The sequence below is a fragment of the Carlito syrichta genome, unplaced genomic scaffold (genome assembly GCF_000164805.1).
Source record: "Carlito syrichta isolate Samal-C Ts95f unplaced genomic scaffold, Tarsius_syrichta-2.0.1 Scaffold303708, whole genome shotgun sequence".
Taxonomy (NCBI): domain Eukaryota; kingdom Metazoa; phylum Chordata; class Mammalia; order Primates; family Tarsiidae; genus Carlito; species Carlito syrichta.
In genome coordinates this window covers 207,725-227,247 of record NW_007247804.1, presented here as the reverse complement: position 1 = coordinate 227,247, position 19,523 = coordinate 207,725, and the positions used below count along the sequence as shown (strand labels likewise).

The window sequence follows — 19,523 nt, the reverse complement described above, 5'->3', positions numbered from 1 at the left end:
CTGATTTTTTAATTTATTGTAAAAATGAGGTCTCGCTGCCCAGGCGGGTCTCGAACCTGCAGGCTCAGGCAATCCACTCACCTCAGCCTCCCAAAGGCGTGGGATTACAGGCTGAGTCACCGAGCCCAGCTTGCAATTTCTAATTGTGACTTCATCTTTTGCAGTTCTGATTGTGTTTATTTGGGCATTTTCTCTCTTTTCTTTGGTAATTATTGCTAAGGGCCCATCAATCTTGTTTATCCTTTCAAAGGACCAGCTTTTTGTTTTGTTGATTTTTTTTCTATGATATTTTTGTTTTCTATGTCCCATATTTGGGCTTTTATTTTAGTGATCTGGATTCTTCTGCTGAAGTTAGGGTTTTGGTGGGCTTGTTTTTCCAGTGACTTTTTAGGCTGTTAAGTTGTGATCTCACCAATTTCTTCATATGTGTTCACAGAGATATGAATTTCGCTCTTAGTACTGATTTCATGGCATCCCAGAGGTTTTTGTAAGATGATTCTTCATTCTCATTTGTTTCCAGGAGTCTTTTAATTTCTTCTTTAATTTTCATGTTGATCCAGGAGTTGTTCAGCATCATGCTATTTAGTGTCAATGTCTTCATGGGTTTGGGGGGCAACTTGTTGGTGTTTATTTTTATTCCACTGTGGTCTGAGAATATGCATGACAGTTTTTTGATCTTATGAAATTAGTTTACACTTGATTTATGACCTTGGAGTACATTCCATGAGGTGAAGAGTAAAATGTATAATCTGTGGTTGTTGGGTGGAGTGTTCAGTGGGTATCTATTAGGTCCATTTTGTCAAGCATCAGGTTGAGGTTCCAGATCTCCTTGATTTTTTTCGCCTCGATGGTCTATCTATGATTGACAGTGGGGTATTAAATCCCCAAGCTATGATAGTGTTAGAGTCAATATCTTTTTAAAGTTTACTTAGTAGCTGCTTAATAAAAGCTGATGCTCTTGTGTTTGGTGCATATATGTTTAGGATGGATATTTCTTGTTGGTAAATTGAAGATTTTATCATTTTGTAGTGTCCATCTGTATTTTTTTAACTTTTGATAACTTAAAGGCTATTTTTTCCAATAATAAGATTGTGACTCCTACTTTCTTTTGTGCTCCACTCACCTGAAAATTTGTTTTCAATCCTCTAGCATTGAGTCTGTGAGTGTCTCTTCTGGTGAGATGCATCTCCTGAAGACAGTATATTGTTGCATCATGTTTCTTTATCCAGTTTTCCATTCCATGCTTTTTCAGTGGTGCATTTAGCCCATTCATATTCAGGCTGATTATTGAGATATGAGATTATCCCCATTATAAGGCTCTTATAGACTTTTGGAGTTGATTTATGTGTGTGTTTTCAATCTTGCAGTTGTGATGCATGCTTTATTGGTTCTCTGTTTTCTTGTATTCTTGGGAAGAACATGGTTGTTCTTTTTTTTCCTTTTTTCTGTGCTTAATACCTTCTTAAGCATCTCTTGTAGAGCTAGTCTGGAGGTAACATACACTCTTAGGGATTGAATGTCTGGGAAGGATTTCAATTCTCCACCACTGATGAAGCTTGGTTTAGCTGGGTGGGAAATTTTTGTTGGAATTGTTTGTCTTTGAGTATTTTGAAGATTGGGCTCCAGTCTCTTCTAGCCTGCAGTGTTTCTGTAGATAAGTCTACTGCTATTCTAATTGGTCTTCCTTGGTAGGTAGTCTGACCTTTCTGTCTTGTTGCCTTTAGGATTTTTTAATTTTATATCTACTTTGTGTAAGCTAATTACTCTGTGTCTAGGAGTTGGTCTTCTCATTTGATGACTTGCAGGGGGTTGATGTATCTCTTGTGTTAAGATTGTTGCATCACTAATGAGATAGGGGACGTTTTCTTGGATGATCTCTTGGAATGTTTGTTCCAAGCTGCTCTCATTCTCCTTATCTGCTTCAGGGATACTTATCAGTCTTAGTTTTGGTCTCTTAACTTAGTAGCACATCTCCTAAAGATTTTGTTCCATCTTTTTAAGCTTCATTTCTATGTTTTTAACAGATTGGGTTAGTTCCAGATTTTGGTCTTCAAGTTCTGAGATTCTTTCTTCTGCCTGGTTAATTCTGATTTCCATGCTTGTCAGCTTATTATTTATTTCATTTACTGTATTCTTTATAGTTAGTATCTTGGCCATTAGTTCTTTCATGTTTTTGTCTTGCTTTTCTTGGTTCTTGTTCATCTTTTCCATTCATTCCTTGATCTCTGTATTTGTGGTCTGAGACCAGTCAATCTGTGTGTGCTTCATTGTTTGAGTTCCAAGGTCTCTATACTCATTGACTATCCTCTTTTCACTTTGTGTGGTACCTGTGTTCTTCTTTGATTTTTCTTCATTTGTGATGGATACTTCTTCCTTCTTTGCTTCTATTACTCAGTGTGAAAGGGAGTAGTTTTCACTTCTTTTTGCTCAACTCCCTATTCTCCCTTGGATCAAGCCTCTGAACTAGCTCCATTTTTTAAGATGGGTTGGAGCAGGGGAGCTATGTTACTCTCTTGCAGATTTGAGCTTTGAATGAGGTATGTTGAGACTGCTAAGATCCAAAAGCTGTCTGACAACTGGGTTCTTAGGTTGCAGTGCAGACCACAGAAAATGCCCAAATAAACACAATCAGAAATGCAAAAGATGAAGTCACAATTGACCCCAAGAAATACAAAAGATTATCAGAGATTACTATGTGCATTTATATGGAAAAAAACTTAAACAGAAATTGGGTTCTTAGGTTGCAGTACAGACCACAAATGCTTCAAATCTAACCCCTTGTTTACCCTATGGAGTTGGGGGAAAGCTGTGAACTGCCCCTAGGTGATCCACTTATGTTCAGTTCTCTCCTTGCATGTTGCTCAGAATGTTGCCCACCTGATTCACATGTCTTGTGGATAACTAGAAAAGGGGGTGCTGGGTCTCTTTAAAAGTCACCACCACTTTGCTGTGATCTAAGGTTGGGTTCTTCGGTTGCAAGGGTGCAGTGACAGACCACAAATGCTTCAGTTGGGGCATGGGGTGTCAGGATCTCCTTGGCTGGGACTTTGGATGGGTTTCTCTGGTATATTTTTTCACAGTTCCCATTGCTGGTGTCTGGTCTGGGATGAAGGCTGCAGCAGCAGGCAGAACCTACTGGAGGTGATCCTTTCTGTTTTATTTGTGTGTGTGTGTGTGTCCTTTCCAGTTGGTGCTGTAGAGATGATGCCTACCTCTGAGCCATAGAGCACACTGGGGTCCAAGCAGCTGGACAGGGGAGCTGCCTCAGCAGGAGATCTCGGTCCTCTCCTTCTGATATCTCCACCCAATCAAACATTCACACAACTTTTGCTGACACCCTAGGGTGAATATTCTTCTCTGTACCAGTTATTTTAAGCAGAGACTCATACACTCTGACTGAATCTCACCCAAATCTTTAATGTGTAGGGTAAATGTCCATGAGCAGCCTCACTGAATTTCCTTCCTCTGCTCTCAGGGCACTGACACTGAAGGGCCTGGCTCCATGGCATGGGGTCATGGCTCCTTGGCACAAGGGGCTTGGCTCCTTGCAAAAATTTCTCAACAGAATATGTGTAGGTTCAATGTCCAGTAGCAGTCTCATTGAAGTTCCCTCCTGTCCATTCAATTTAATCTTCTTGGTGTTTTCCCTTGAATTTCCTTTGAGTATCTTTTTTTCACTTCTTTTCTTTGTGGAATTTAATCCTACTATATCTTTCCCTGCCTTCCTAAACTAGTTCAGTAACAGTTGGAAACAGCAGCAGCACAAAGTCTGGGAAAGCTATTCAAGATTCTTGAACAAAATAAAATTTATTCTTGAACAAATAAAAAATTGTAATTTAACATGAAAAATGATACCAATAAAAATTAATTACTCTTTTTTTTTTTTTTTGAGTTGGAGTCTCACTCTGTCACCCAGACTGGAGTGCAGTGGCTGCTCCCAGCCACCACAGCCCCGACCTGCTGGGCTCCGGTAATCCTTCCACCTCAGCCCTCTAAGTAGCTGAAATTACAGGCATGCACTACCACACCCCGCTGATTTTTTGATTTTTTGTAGAGATGAGGTCTCGCTGCCCAGGCGGGTCTCGAATGCGTGGGCTCAGGCAATCCACTCACCTCAGTCTCCCAAAGGTGTGGGATTACAGGCTGAGCCACTGAGCCTGACTTAATTACTCTTATTGTTTAGAAAATCTTTGTAAAACCATTGTGTCTAAAATGGCATGTGGCACACAGTAGGCACTCAGTGAATAAATAAATATCCATGCTTGTTGCAATTTAGGACACTGTTCGGCAAATGTGTTCAAGGAGTTGTCCCAGTCTCACATTTCTACATGTATTTTTGTGTTTCCTGATGATAAAGGTTGTTTGTAGTTAAAAGCTAAAAAAGGAAGAAAAAATTCAGTGGTTAAATCTTTATTATACCAATTATGAAAGTGCTTTTTAAAAGAATAATAAAGCATTGACTGTGTATAAGATACTTTCATCATCATCTTCATTGTTATCCTGCATCCAAAGAGACCAGGCTTTTTGGTAAATTGTACCAACTAGACTGACCAAGGAGATTTGGGGATGTGGTTATTCTCTATCCCCAGCAGGGTCATTGGTTCATGAAGCAGGAACAAAGTTGTTAGCAGACCACATCACAATCTGATTACTGACACTAAAATGAGTTTTTGGGGTCAGAGAATTTGTCATCTGCCAAAGAAAGAAAATCAGAAAACTGAGTAAGAAGAGTTATTGAAATAAACCACAAGAAATGGAGAATTCAGATAATTATCTAAATAATCCAGGCAAGTTAATATGTTTTATTTTTTAAATAGTTCAGAATCTAAATAGTCAAGATTAGGTCCCCTTAGTTAGCACAAAAAGATATTCAAATTTTAGATCTATAAAAACAAAGTTTTCATTTCTAAATTAAGGTTAGGTCATGCTGATAAGATTTAGAATCTTTACAAAATTTACAATGATAATTACTAAAATAAATTTTTCTTCATTCTTAAGAATTCCTTGAACTTGTCATGAGTAGTTGTCAGTGTTAGCTAATAGATGCTAGTTTTAAAAACATCACAAATGCAATAGCCATTTACTCTGTAAGTACTCATACAGCATCTCCTCTGTGCAAAATGCTGTGCTGGGAAGGCAGAACACAGATGAGAAAGACATATACTCTGCCTTTCAGGCAAATAGGAGAAAGAAGACAAATACATAAATAACTTTCATAGGAGAGAAAAATAGATTAAATTTTCTAGATCAAAGAAGGGAGGGCTTGCCCCCACACACACCATGGCAGATGGACAAGTCAGGGAGGCAACATGGGGAATTTAAGAATGTATTTAATTTGTACAAGATTTTAAAAACTGATAAGGATATGAATTTCCAAAACATGGAAAAGGATATTCCAACAAAAGACATAGCATGAGCAAAGCAATGCTGTGGTAGTCAAAGAGATATGTTTACCAAAAGTGAATGAAATGTTCTAGAAGGGAGGTTAACAGGGCCCAGGAGTGTAGTAGGAGGGAGGTGAGCTATGGAAGAAAAATCTGAAGAAGTAGGCTGACCCATTGTGGAGTAGCTCGTGTGGTAAACTTCTCATTTGGACATTATTTAATAAAATCTAGAAAACATTGACAGTGTTTTTAGCAGAAAAAAATTACTAAATCAAAAATATTCTTATATATATTTTTTTTTTCACAGTTACATTTTATTTTCCACAAACCATCCAATACTAAAATATAAGCTAAGAGATTGAGACTTTTGGACAAATCGCAAATTCAGTTACAAAAGCTTGGAGCACAGATGTTATTCCACTTAAAAATTAAATACAATCATTCAATGTGTTTATATAAAAGTATTAAAAATTTAAAGATAGATTAAAATAAACACTTAATTTTAACAATGAAACTGAGGGTTGGAATGATAAACTACTTAAGTTGAGTCTAACATCATACTGAATTAATGTCTTTGTGATCTAAGTCATTTTTAACACATGTTTATGTTAAACTGATCAAGACTGACAAGGTATTCTAGAAAAACAAATATAGAAGTTAATTTATTATGAAAAACTAAACTAACCAGTACAATCTTATGTTAAATGGTTCAAAAATACAGTAATAGCTTAAAAGTTTTAAACATTTCACACTTCCTTAATTGTCTGCATGAGAAATATTATTACTTATCCTGAAATCTAAAGATATTTAACTTCTCATTAATTAATCCAACCAGGGTTAAAAACTAGATAGAGTACTGGGTTTCCATCATACATGTGAAAGAAGGTTTTTGGAAGAAGGGGATTCTTGACATTTTCTGATACAACTCAATTAATTTGAAGTTTGAAAATTAAATTCAAACGCCCACATGCACAGTTCATTTGTAGGTGCCTAGTCTAAAAATAAGCCCAGAGTCCTGTTGCAAGAATCAACTGTTCATCCCTTCTTTCTTTTCTTTTTCTTTTTTTTTTTTTTTTTTTTTTCTGAGTTAGAGTCTCATTCTGTCACCCAAGTTAGACTGCAGTGGCACACTCATGGCCCAGTCCAGCGTCAACCTCTGGTGATCCTTCCACCTCAGCCTTGCAAGTAGCCGGAACTACAGGCACATGCTACTACACCCAGCTAATTTTTTTCATTTATGTAGAGACTAGGTCTCATCAAATTGCCCTGGCTGGTTTCAAACCCATGGGCTCAGGCAATCCACTCACCTCAGTCTCCCAAAGTGCTGGGATTACAGGCTGAGCCCATAAGCCCCTGGCCCTCCTTTATTGTTTTGTTTTTTTAATCATATGTGTATGTATACACACACACACACACACATTATTTTATTATTATTATTATAAAGATGTGGGATACAATTCAGGGTTAGGTATACAAACCTTGATTATGCAGGTATCCTTGTTAATGAGGTATGCCCCTCCCTCCCCTAGCAGTTTCTCTCAACTACCAATCCTACTCCCCTCCCTTGACAGTTTCCCACTACTGCCAATCCCTTTCTTATAGTTTTATAATTGTTCAAGTTCTGCTTATGAGTGAGAACATATGGTACTCTGTCCTTTGTTTTTATGATAGATCACTGAGTATGATCGACTCTAAAAAATCCAAGTTGCTGTGAAGACCATATGTTTGTCCTTCTTTATGGCTGCATAATATTCCATTGTGTATATGTACTACATTTTTTTATGCAGTCCAGCTTCAATGGGCAACATGGTTGGTTCCATGTTTTTGCTATTGTGAATAGTGCAACAAACATACATGTGCAGGTATTTTTTTTGTAAAATGATTTGAGTACCTCTGGGTATAATCCCAATAGGGGAATTGCTGGGTCGTATGGAAGGTCAATTTCTAGTTCTTTCAAAAATCGCCACACTGTCTTCCAAAGTGATTGCACTAGTTTGCATTCCCACCAGCACTGTAGAAGCATTCCTTTTTCTCTGCATCCTCATCAGCATCTGTTGTTGTTTGTTTTATTAATGATGGCCGTTCTTACTGGGTGAAGTTAGGTGGTATCTCAATGTGGTTTGGATTTACATTTCTCTGATGATGAGTGAGGCTGAGCCCTTTTTCATGTGTCTGTTGGCTGCCTGTATATCTTCTTTTGAGAAGTGTCTATGCATGTCTTTTGCCCACTTTTTAGTGGGACTGTTTGTTTCTTTTTTTCCTTTCGGCATGTTTGAGTTCCTTGTAGATCCTAGATATTAGGCCTTTGTCAGATATACAGTTGGCAAATATTTTTTCCCATTCTGTGGGCTGTCTCCCTGCTCTGTTGATGGTTTCTTTTGCTTTGCAGATGCTCATTAGTTTGATGAGGCCCCTATATACATATATTTTTAAACAACTAAGTATCTTCTTATAGTGTTGCCAAATCTTGTGATTCAAGGAAATCATAGCAAAATAATAATAACTACAATCTGAGAGTTGCTATGTGCCAGGCACTGTCTTGAATACATTGCATGCATTAATCCAGCTACTCTTCATTAAGCTGGGATTATTAATTGGCCCCATTTTTTCAGATGAGAACATGGAGCAGTTAAATAACATGCAAAAAGTCAGAAAGCTAAGTGGCTAAACTGTAATTTGACCCAAAGACCATCAGATTTCCGAAACCATACTGTTATCCACTATACCATAGCACTTCTTGGCATTTTTACTGAGTAATGTGAGCAAAGGCACTTAGAAAAACTGGAGTGTTTCTACTCTATTTAATGGAAAGAAGTGTCTGGGCTGGTTTCAACCACCAATTTTCTATGTAACAATTTATGTGACAACACTGATATATATCCTTGAGACCGCCTTACAAATATGTCTTAAAAATAATTTCCCTAAACATATATTTCCTAGACATTTATAATGTATTTTAAAATTAAAATATTGGTTTAATTCATGTACCTTGATGATCATTTTGCTTCATGGAATTGCAATTTTAGAATGCATAGATTATTCTTCCTCCAGAGGAAAAAAATCCAATCTGGCAGAGATCTCTAGCTACACACAAATTTTGTTCGGTTCTTTTTTATAATTTGAGTAATAGAAATAAATAACATAACCTGAAATGCTTAGAGTCCTATAAAAGTGAATACTTTAAAAGTATTTTCTAACTGTCCTTTTGTTTCTCAAGCATTTGTTATGACCAATCAATTGGAAAAACATGCTTTATCTAAATTGATGAAATAAATAGATTTGCTTTTCTTAACTGGTTAATAATGTGTAATTAGTTTACAAATACAAGCATGTTGAAAACTATCATATTAGAGGGCTAGAAATAAAATACTCAGAATGTTAATCAAGCAACTATATAATCTACATATTTTTACGTCCTATATTAGGAAACAAGAGATTGTTTATTTCCAGAAAGAAAAAAAACCCACTTTTTATTTCTAATTATAGTAAGCAAGGCAGAGATAATCACAGTCAATGTGATAAGTGACAAGAGTTCATATTTGCTTGGCATGCCAGCTGCTAATTCCCTTTCCCTGGAGATATCTTACTGATTTTTTTCCTTGTTTCCTAATGAAACTCCCCAACTATATATTTACACTATCCCTCCCCCCCTACTCTTTGTGTCCTTATTGTTGCCTAAGGGAGGTTGCCTAAAGTTGCACCAATCAATCTTATCTCTCCTCAGCAGAAAAAAGACAGCTCAACAAAGCTCTGCTGCTGATTTGTTATATGTGATCCTCAATTCGTTTGTTTTCTGATAAATTTCTTATTTGTCAGGGCTTTTGTCAGACATTTTGTATTTATAGCCTCCAGGGTGATCAATTCTAATACTATGTTTTATGCTAAATTTTGAATCAAGACCACTCCTGACTTTTATTTAAAAACAGCACTATCCAGTATGGAAGCTCACTCCTGTGCCTTTTTATGAGAAGAGAAAAAAGAGTAACAGCTTTATGTTTTTATTATCATTACCAAAGGCCACCCTTTACAATAGTGAACCACTTCACACCTGTGTCACCTTTTCTATTTGTATTGGACCATAATCTAAATCAGGCAGAGTCTTCTTTGGGGAATCTAGAAATAGTAGAAAATGAACTCTGTCACTTAATTTTTTTTAAATGTGCATGAATATCCTACATGTACTGATAAACTATTTAACTATTTATAAAAATAATACACAAGATAAGGTAAATAATGTATTCTCATTTCTGTAATTCATAAACTATTCATGTCACCCCTCACCAGTCCAAACTACTGTATCGCATACTATAAAAACAGTTTTACTCAAGTTCAAATATATCCTTAGATGAGGAATATAATAGATTAATAAAGTCCCCTGCCAAACTAGGATGTTGTGATATATTTCAAAGCAAACAAAGCTTTTCTTAAATTCTAATTTATTTTTCCTTGCTGAATTGATCAGTTTATTTAGTCTTGAGTTCATTTCACCTCACTATAGAAAAATGGGAAAATGTTTGACTGAATATAAGAACACACAGTTATTACATGTCAGGAATTTGAACTGAATAGAATAGATTGTGTTATAAACAGAATGCCTAGTGTTTCTTGTACAAACAATAAACCTCTTTTAAAATACATATTTTATTAATGTATTATATATCATATATAGGTATATATAGATATGTATATTTATAATATGCATATAATTTGTATACTATTACATGTAATAAGGTTAGACAAAGAAATAAAATTGTACAAGAAAATTAATATCAAAGATTCACATTCACATGATCAGGGCACCGAAAGTTGGACATTAAGCCAGACTTTTCTAAAGAGCGTACTCTAAATATATTCTTTAATTTTAAAGACTGTTCTCTTAATTTTTAAAATTTACTTCTCTGACATACCATTTTATTCTTGAAGTTGTTTTATAAATGAAGCAATCTAATCGCACATCTTCCGATGTTTCTAGAAATGCATATACTTTAAATCTAACAAAGATTATTAAATTTAACTTTTAAACATTATGTGGGCTAGCTAGGCAAACTATTTACACAGCTGGTAGGAAAAAAACTTTTTGAATGAATTGTTAGCATTTTAGTAATTCATCTCATATGAAATTTCATTATTTAACAAATTTTTCATTGCTTTATGCCATATATCTTCTAAGCACTAAAGTTACTGAAGATGAATATTACCTCTTGCCTTAAGAAAATTCAATACGAAGAAAAAATTTTAAATTATGTATACATAATTGCCATCACTTTCTGTAGTAAAATTATATTCACTGTGCTGTTTTTTGTTTTTGTTTTTTTAATACAGTGTGAAATTAAGCAAATCTCTTCTCAGTCCCAAGAAACTAAAAACCTAGTAATTCTTTGAATGCAATTAATGGAAAAACATTTAACAATAGGAATATTTGAGTTAGGACCAAGTTTTGACTAGAAGAGAAATTCTTTTTCTATACTCACATTCCATAAACATAAGTTTTTAACCTTACAAAATATTTTATGACAGTGAGAGTGGAAAAATAAAGGTGACATTGCAGAAGAGTTTTTCAGAAAAGATTTAATTTTTGCATGTCTATGAGAAAAAGGCATTCTGAATTTGTACTGAAAGAATGACTTCTAGTTGTGTTTAGTCTGCCTTGTGGGTTGACTAGGCAAACTATTCATCAATTAAATTGAAAATCAAACATGGAATTGACCTGGAGCAGTAGTTACCTGGCATGGTTGCACTTTAGAACACACTGGAAGCCTTATTAAAATGCTGGTGCCTGGATCCCACTTCAGACTGAATGAATCGTAGAAGCAAAAGGTAGGCATTGATATTTTTCAAAAGCTTTGCAGGTGATTATTTTCAGTTGATCACTCTTTGAATCCTCTCTTAAAAACTGACAGAGCATCTGGGATTGCATAGACATCCTCCACAATACTTAGAATGTGAGTGAGAGGGATCAAATCTGCATGGATTTAGCAGCTTTGCAGAAATAGTGGAAGGAAGATATAGGGAATTCTGATCATCTTAAGGGCCCTCAAAGTTCACTTTACTTGCTTCCATCAAATAACCTTCAAAAGAGATGTTACTATGGGTGGAATAATTAGCAAACATACTTTAGCAAGACCAGAAAAGACTACACCAACTTAGCAAGGGTTTCTGGAAGAAGCAGGATTTTCTGGGGCTACTTCAGCCCTTGAGAACCTCAGAAATACCCAGCGCAATCTTCCTCCCAATAACAGAATCCTACACTGAAGAAAAAGAAAATCCATCAGGAATAGAGTCTGAATTAAATAGGTCAGAAACACCAGGGATTCCGTTACTAGATACAAAATATGCAGAGAAGGCAGATTTCAGATCTGAGGACTTGTCTACACAGAGAGGTCATATTTCAATACTACGGCAGAGAAAGTCTTTGAGCAATAAAACTAAGAAAGTTCCTTGGCCCACCCTACTCCTGCACAGGAACCTACGCCTGAGAATACAGGAAAACCTATCTCATTAGACATGAAAAGAAGAAAAGGATGCTATCCAACCCCATGAAATTATATCCTAAGAACAAAAGGAAAAAGTCCTGATTAAGGTGCTAACAGATAATAAAAGAATAGCAGGAAAATATAGTTGCAATGTATAAGAAAACTATAACCTAATATTAAATATGAGATAATGTAAGTTAAGAAAGACGTAGAACTATAAAATTAAAGTATAAATTAAAAATAGAAAGAATTTTTTTTAAAGGTGCCTAAACCATAGACCATTGTAAAAAGGGAAGTTGATGGAGCTTGGAAAGTGTTTAGGAGGATAAAAAGAATAAAGTCATTTCTTAAGAACTTTTTGAGATTTAAAAAAAAAAGCCTGAATAGAATTCAATGATGTGAAAAATTGTTCTCCTTTTATTAAAAAGATGGTCAGCAAATAGCTTGAGTCAGGGTTAGGGCCAGGGACAGAACGTCTCAGTTTCCAGCCAGTTAAGAATAAGTGACATTTGTTTTTTATCCAACTGAAATTAATTAAATGTCTATATTGTGTAGCACCAAAAACACATCAAGGCAATAATAATGAAATTAAATAATACCCTGAATAAAATACTTTACTAGCTCCCTTCACTGAGCTCTTATCACACAGCTGAGTTGGATGCTTTACTTATCCCTCACAATAACCGCATATATAGGAAGGGAATCTCCATAAATATCAAGAAACATGTATGATTTGATCCCATCTGCTGGTAAAATTTCTGGATAGATGCTTGTGACATTTAGTAGGGTATTTTCAGAATCATCTGGCTTAAAACACGGGCTGCCACACACACAAATTTTATTTTGGCATATCCTCCAAAGCATGTGACAATAAGGTAAAAAGTCAGCCCTGAGTGCCTGCTGACAGAGATGTGCACTATTTGTATTAAGAGAGTGACACAAAGAAAATAAATGGAGGTTTTAGATATGAACCCTAAATCAAAAGTCACAAGGACAGATCCTGTAAACCGAAGGCTATAACTTGCAATTGAGTTGCTTCTCAGACAGAGTGCCCATCTAGCATGCCCCAGGCTGAATAGTCACAGAAATTTATCTATATAAATCTATCTAAAGCTGGTTAATGCATAGCTGATGGAAAGTCAGTTAGGCCAGCCAGAGAATAAATGAAATTCGAGGAAGAAGTGGGAACATGAGTGTAGCAGTTGATGACTGAGCTGTTCTACCAGATACTTCTCAAAATGTCTGAGGACCAGCACTGTAGCATCATCCAGGAACTTGTTAGAAATGTAGAACTTCAGGCCCTGCCCATCTCTACTAAAGCTGACTACATTTTAACAAGATCCTCGGGTTTGAAGATTTGGGAAGCTTGTTCTATAGGACACAGGTGATTATCGCTCTTTTTTGTAACACAGTGAAAAAGTTTGCAATAATCAAAGATATCAGACTTTCATAATTAAGTTATTCATTCAATAATTATCCTTTTAAATGCTTAATCCATGCCATGATCCATATAAGATTCTTGCAAGTAATATATTGAAGAAGGCAACCAAGATTTCTGTATCTGATAAAGTTGACAATCTAGAGGAAAGAAATTAATAAAAATTAAGAGTAACAAATGCTGTGAACACCTGTATTAGACCTTAAATGAAATACAAAGGAAGAAACGAAACTCAATTTTGTTCTCCCAAATTTCAGAAAATAAACGTGGCTTATGTAACAAATCTTAGAGGCTTACAGAACAGTCTGTTTGAAACAAACCCTACTTAAGTTACGCATATGTTAGTAGTTCAGTTTCACCCTCTATCTCTTGGCACCTCCAAAACATAATCAGAACAGAAACCACAAGAGATTGATATATTCAGGCAACCATTGGCTGAGACTGCTGTTCTGAGAATGACCAGAAAAACAATATAGGATCTAAAGGATTGCCCACTGTTGGTGATACCGAATGAAAAGAAAAATGACTTCAGATAGCTCTTACAAATAGGTAGCTCAATAGCCTTCAGCACCAGCACTTTTATAGTGAAATTTCCTTTGGCAGAAGTGTCTGGCAGCTGTACTTTGAATGGCATCCTAACTAATGTAACAGGCTGTGTGCTATATTGGCTTTCTCAATGGATGCACAATTCTAGCAGGTTAAAGAGCCAGCATAAAACTGAAAAAAGTGGGTTCACTTGTATTGTATGTAAGCTCTAAAATATGACAACCTTCAAGTGAGGACCCAGAAAATGAGTCAAATAGACATTTACCACAATTGTTTCCTTTCTATTGTTTAGTACAACGGAGAAAGACTTTAAAGACAAGCAGATTTTAGTTTAAAGCCCTACTCTTCCATTTTGCCAACCTTGTGATATTGAAAAAGTCATTTGTCATCACTGAGCATCAGTTATGTATTATATCTATAAAATGGTAATAGTTGCTGTCTCCCAAGGTACTTGAAGAAATTAAGTATTTGTAGAGCATTTTAACCACTTTATTGAGGTATGATTGACATTCAAAAAGCTTTATATACTTAATGTATACAACCTGATGAGTTTGAAGATAAGTAAATACCCGTGAAACTATCACCACAATCTATGCCATAAATCTACCCATCACCTCCAAAAGGTGCCTCCTATCTTCTTTATTATTGTGTACATGTGTGTGAGATGAGAACACATCATAAAATCTACCCTCTTAGTAAAATTGTAAGTATACAATTTGTTCACTTAGGTACTGAACTGTACAGTAGATCCCTAGGACATATTCTATTCACTTATAAAATATAAACATTAGCCGGGCTCATTAGTGGCTCATCCTGTAATCCCGCACTTTGGGAGGCTAAGGTGAGTGGATTGCCTGAGCCTGCACATTCGAGACCCCCCTGAGCAACTTGGCGAGACTGCATCTCTACAATAAATCAAAAAATTAGCTGGGTGTGGTAGCACGTGCCTGTAGTTCCGGCTACTTGGAAGGCTGAGGCGGAAGGATCGTCGGAGCCCAGCAGGTCGAGGCTGCGGTGGCCAGGAGCGGCCACTGCACTCCAGTCTGGGCAACAGAGTGAGACTCCAACTCAAAAAATAAAATAAAATAAAATAAAAATAAAACAGAAACATTGAACCCTTTGACTGATACTTCCTTCCTCTCAGCCCCTTGGCAACTACTCTCTGCTTCTATGAGTTAAACTGTCTTAGATTTATAATACAAAAATTAATGTCTTCCAGGTTCATTCATGCTGTCACAAATAGCAGGATTTCTTTCTTTTCAAGGCTGAGTAACATTCCATTACATAAATATGCCACATTTTCTTCATCCATTCATCCGTTGGTGGGTATTTAGGCTGCTTCTGTGTCTTGACTGTTGTGAATAATGCTTCAGTGATCATGGGAGTGCAGATGTCTTTTCAGGATGCTGATTTAAATATTTTGGAATATAGACCCAGAAATGAGAAAACAACTTTTTGAGGAACCGCTATACTGTTTTTCACAGCGGGGCACCAATTTACATTTCCACCAACAGAGTTCAAGAGTTCCCTTATCTGTATATCCTTGTCAACATTTATCATATTTTGATTTTATGGGAGTAGTCATCCTAATTGGTGTGAGGTGATATCTCACTGTTTTGATTTGCAGTTCCCTGATGATTAGGACATTGAACATCTTTTCATATACCTTGTGGCCATTTGTGTGTCATATTTGGAGAAAATGTTTATTCAATTCTTTACCCATTTTAATGGGGCTATTCAAGTTGTTTTGCTCTGGTTTGAGTTTTGGTTTTCTGGTTTTTGTTTGTTTTATTGTTATTTAGTTGAAGCTTCTTATATATTTTGAATATTAACCCTTCATCAGATACATGGCTTGCAAATATTTTCTCCCACTTCATAAATTACCTTTAGCAATTATTTTCTTTGCTGTGCAGAAGCTTTTTCATAAATGTTATCCCACTTGTCTATTGTTTGCTTTTGCTGTCTTTTGTTGCTTTTAGAGTCATACTTAAGGAACAATTTCTAAGACCAAGGTTAAGAAGCTTTTCCACTATGTTTTCTTTTAAGAGCTTTATGTTTTCAGATCATATGTTTAAGTCTTTTTAATTATTTCGAGCTAATCTTTGTGTAAGGTGTAAGATGAAGGTCCAGTTTTCTTCCTTTGCATGTGTATACCCAGTTTTCTCAATACCATTTACTAAAGAGATCATCCTTTTCTTGTTTGAGTATTCTTTACACCTTGGCCAAAATAAGTTGACCTACATGGATGGGTTTATTTTTGGGTCTCTTTTCTGTTCAGTTGGGTGATATGGTATAAAGCATTTTTAAGTGCCTAGTAAAAAGTAGGTGCTCACAAAATCAAGAGAGGCTTTCCAAAGCATGTAGCCTAAATTTTTGAATTTGGCATTTCCAGCCTCCCTAAGATAGCTATCTTATCTTTCAAAAACTTTCCCCATCTTTGCAACCCCTACTCTTACCAGTTCAGTTCAATTCAAGCTCCTACTGTGTGCTAGCCATTCTACTAAATACAAAGAATATAATAATCAATATTACATTGTTTTTCTTCTTGTATAGTTTCTATTTTAGTAATGAAGACAGACATGCAAACAGATAGTACCAATATACTATGGAAAATGTAATTTTAAAAGTATAATCAGGCTTACATAGATATGAAAGGAAACCATTGATTTATCTCTATAAATAAACCCAGATTTGTATTTATGTCTCTCTACCTAGCAATGTCTGGGTAGAACGACCATCCTCAATATTAATACCAAAATTCATAGATGGTTTTCCAAAATGTGAAGGCATGTTGAAATGTATTCAATACTAACATACTAGCAAAGCTTCTAAATATTTTTCTTTAAAAGTATATTAGAAGCCGGGCTCGGTGGCTCAGCCTGTAGTCCCGCGCCTTTGGGAGGCTGAGGTGAGTGGATTGCCTGAGCCCGCGGGCTCGAGACCCGCCTGGGTAGCGAGACCTCATCTTTACAGTAAATCAAAAAATCAGCCGGGCGTGGTAGCGCATGCCTGTAATTCCGGCTACTCGGAAGGCTGAAGTGGAAGGATCACCAGAGCCCAACAGGTCGAGACTGCGGTGGCCGGGAGCGGCCACTGCACTCCAGTCTGGGGGACAGAGTGAGACTCCAACTCAAAAAAAAAAAAGTATATTAGAACTTAGCCAGGCATGGTGGTGTGCATCTGTAGTTCCAGCTACTTGAAAGGTTGAGGCAGAAAGATCGACTAAGCTCAGCAGGTCAAGGCTGCGGTGCGGTGGCCATAAGCCTGCCGCTGCATTCCAGTCTGGGTGACAGGAGTAAGGCTCCAACTCAAAAAAAAAAAGCATGTTAGAAGATAGACAAGTGGGACTTAATCAAATTGAAAAACTTCTGCAAAAGATACCATCAAGAGATTTTCCCAATCTATGGGGATATAGCCCATAGACTGGGAAAAAGTATTTGCCTACCGTATATCTGACAAAGTTCTAACAACTAGGATCTACAAGGAACTCTAACATGCCAAAAATAAAAAAACAAGCAGCCCTGTCACAAAGTGGACAAACAATATTAATAGATGCTCAACCTCACTAACTGTCGAAGAAATGCAAATTAAAACTACATTGAGATACCACCTAACTCCAGTCATTGAGTTTGGCCATCATCAATAACTCAAAAAACAACAGATGCTGGAGAGGATGCAGGGGAAAGGGAACACTTCTACACTGTTGGTGGGAGTGTAAACTTGTAAAGCTCTGTGGAAAAGAGCTAAAAATCAAACTCCCACATGACCTAACAATTCTCCTTCTGGGAATATACCCAGAGGAAATCAAATCATTCTACAAAAAAGATACCTGCACACGCATGTTTATTGCAGCACTATTCACAATAGCAAAAACATGAAACTAACCATGCTGCCCATCGAAAGTAGACTGGATTTTTAAAATGTGGTACAATTACAAGATGCAATATTATGTAGCCATAAAGAACTTTGCAGCAACTTGGATGTATTTAGAGTCTGTAATACTCAGTGATCTATCTCAGAAACAAAGAACTGAGTACCATATATTCTCACCCATAAGCAGACCCTGAACAATTGTCATAATACTATAAGAAAGGGACTGGTAGTAGTCAGAAACTGCCAGGGGAGGGAATGGGTGGCACACTTCATTAATAAGGGTACCTGATCTCAAACCAAGTGACATGGGGACCAAAGTGAGGCTCAAACTTTACCTGTAATGACCATTTGTATGCCTAACTCTCTGTTGTACCTCACATCTTTAAAATAAAAATTTTAAAAAATAAAAGTATGTTAGAGAAAATTAACAATCCTCTCAATTGTTTACCTATAATTCATTTGTTTTCTGATATGCTTTTTCAATTTCACTGAGAAGTCATTACTCTTATTCCTCATTGTCTTTCATTTACATTTTGGTATAGTTTACCAATAGGGAAAGAGAAGGGCAGACTCACAACTAACAAAATTTGCATAACTGGGTAAATCCTTGAGAGTATGTCATAAAAATAAGGGTGTTCAAGTGTCAAAGCAAGCAAAAAAATTGTGAACCGTTGTTTATTGGTATGAGGAATGAACTGATGGGCCAATTCAGAGACAGGGAAGTTGTTTTAGAAGGTTGTTGATAAACCTCCCACTGTTCCTCCATGTGCTCATTCCAGCCTTTCATATCATTCTCCCCTCCATACAAACAAACACTGTGAATAGTCTTCCCCTCCTCTCACTGTTCCAAATGCTATTCATCTTTAAGACTCAGACAGGATTCCTTTTTCCATTTCTCCAACCATACCAATATTTTCCTCCTTGTAAGACAAGCTACAAAGCCAAGCATATTATCATCATACAGCATATTTGCTCCCAATTTGTTCTATGTACTTTAATCTTATTTCCTCAGCTAGGTTTTTCAAGTACTGCAATGTAGGAAATATTTTTTCTTCTTTTTTATATCTTCAAAGGGCAGCATTGTCCAAAATCAATGGAAACTCCATTTGGCCCTTTAACCCTTTCACCTTTTCTCCTATAATGCTCTAATCATTCTTGTTGCTTGTGAAAAAAAAAGTGGGGGAGAGAATGGCTTTGAAAAATTGTGTCTGAATTAGACATTCAGTGGCACAAGACTCTTTTCATAAGGAATTTCCTAGAGAAGAAAATCATATTCATAGAACATCTGCTTCACTTTACCTTTGTTGCCATTTGTCTGGAGGTTGGGGAAGGGAACATTTATTTAGTTTACCTTGAACATCACTTTTTTGTTTCTTTATTTGTTTGTTTTGACAACCAGGATTTATGCCTAACATATGTCCTCCCTCAAATGTCAGGGGCTAGAAGCCTGGGAAGTATCTTTTGTTTCCAGGGCTTGGATATGATTTACATTCTACCAATGAGGTAAATTTGTGTAAGGTTTGGAAGTGGAAGAGAAGCAGAATTCATTGCCTTCATCCTCCAGTGCAATGGTGAATGGATGTGTGGCTTCAGCAGATGAAAGATCTTACAGTGGTCTCCAGCTGCTACCTACTTTAACTCCCCAGCTGATGATACCTACCATATTGCAGCCGGGGACTATGATTATATGAGGTAGCTTTCCAGTGATTTCTGAAAAGGGAACAGCACTAAGTTCCTGGTTTTCTGGACCACACCTGAAAGCTCATACCACCTTCACTGACATTCATTACTTTACCCTTTCTGTGGTTT

At 36.4% G+C, this 19,523-nt stretch overlaps 1 protein-coding gene across 1 annotated transcript in view; it reads right to left on the bottom strand.

Annotated features, from left to right (window-relative positions):
* Positions 1-13,929, bottom strand: part of LOC103261466 (protein PRRC2A-like) — a 27,837-nt gene extending 13,908 nt beyond the window's left edge. The window contains exon 1 of the mRNA XM_021712898.1: positions 13,839-13,929. Coding sequence (XP_021568573.1) covers positions 13,839-13,929 — 91 coding nt within the window. The remainder of the gene's footprint in view (positions 1-13,838) is intronic.
* Between the last annotated feature and the right edge of the window lie 5,594 nt (positions 13,930-19,523).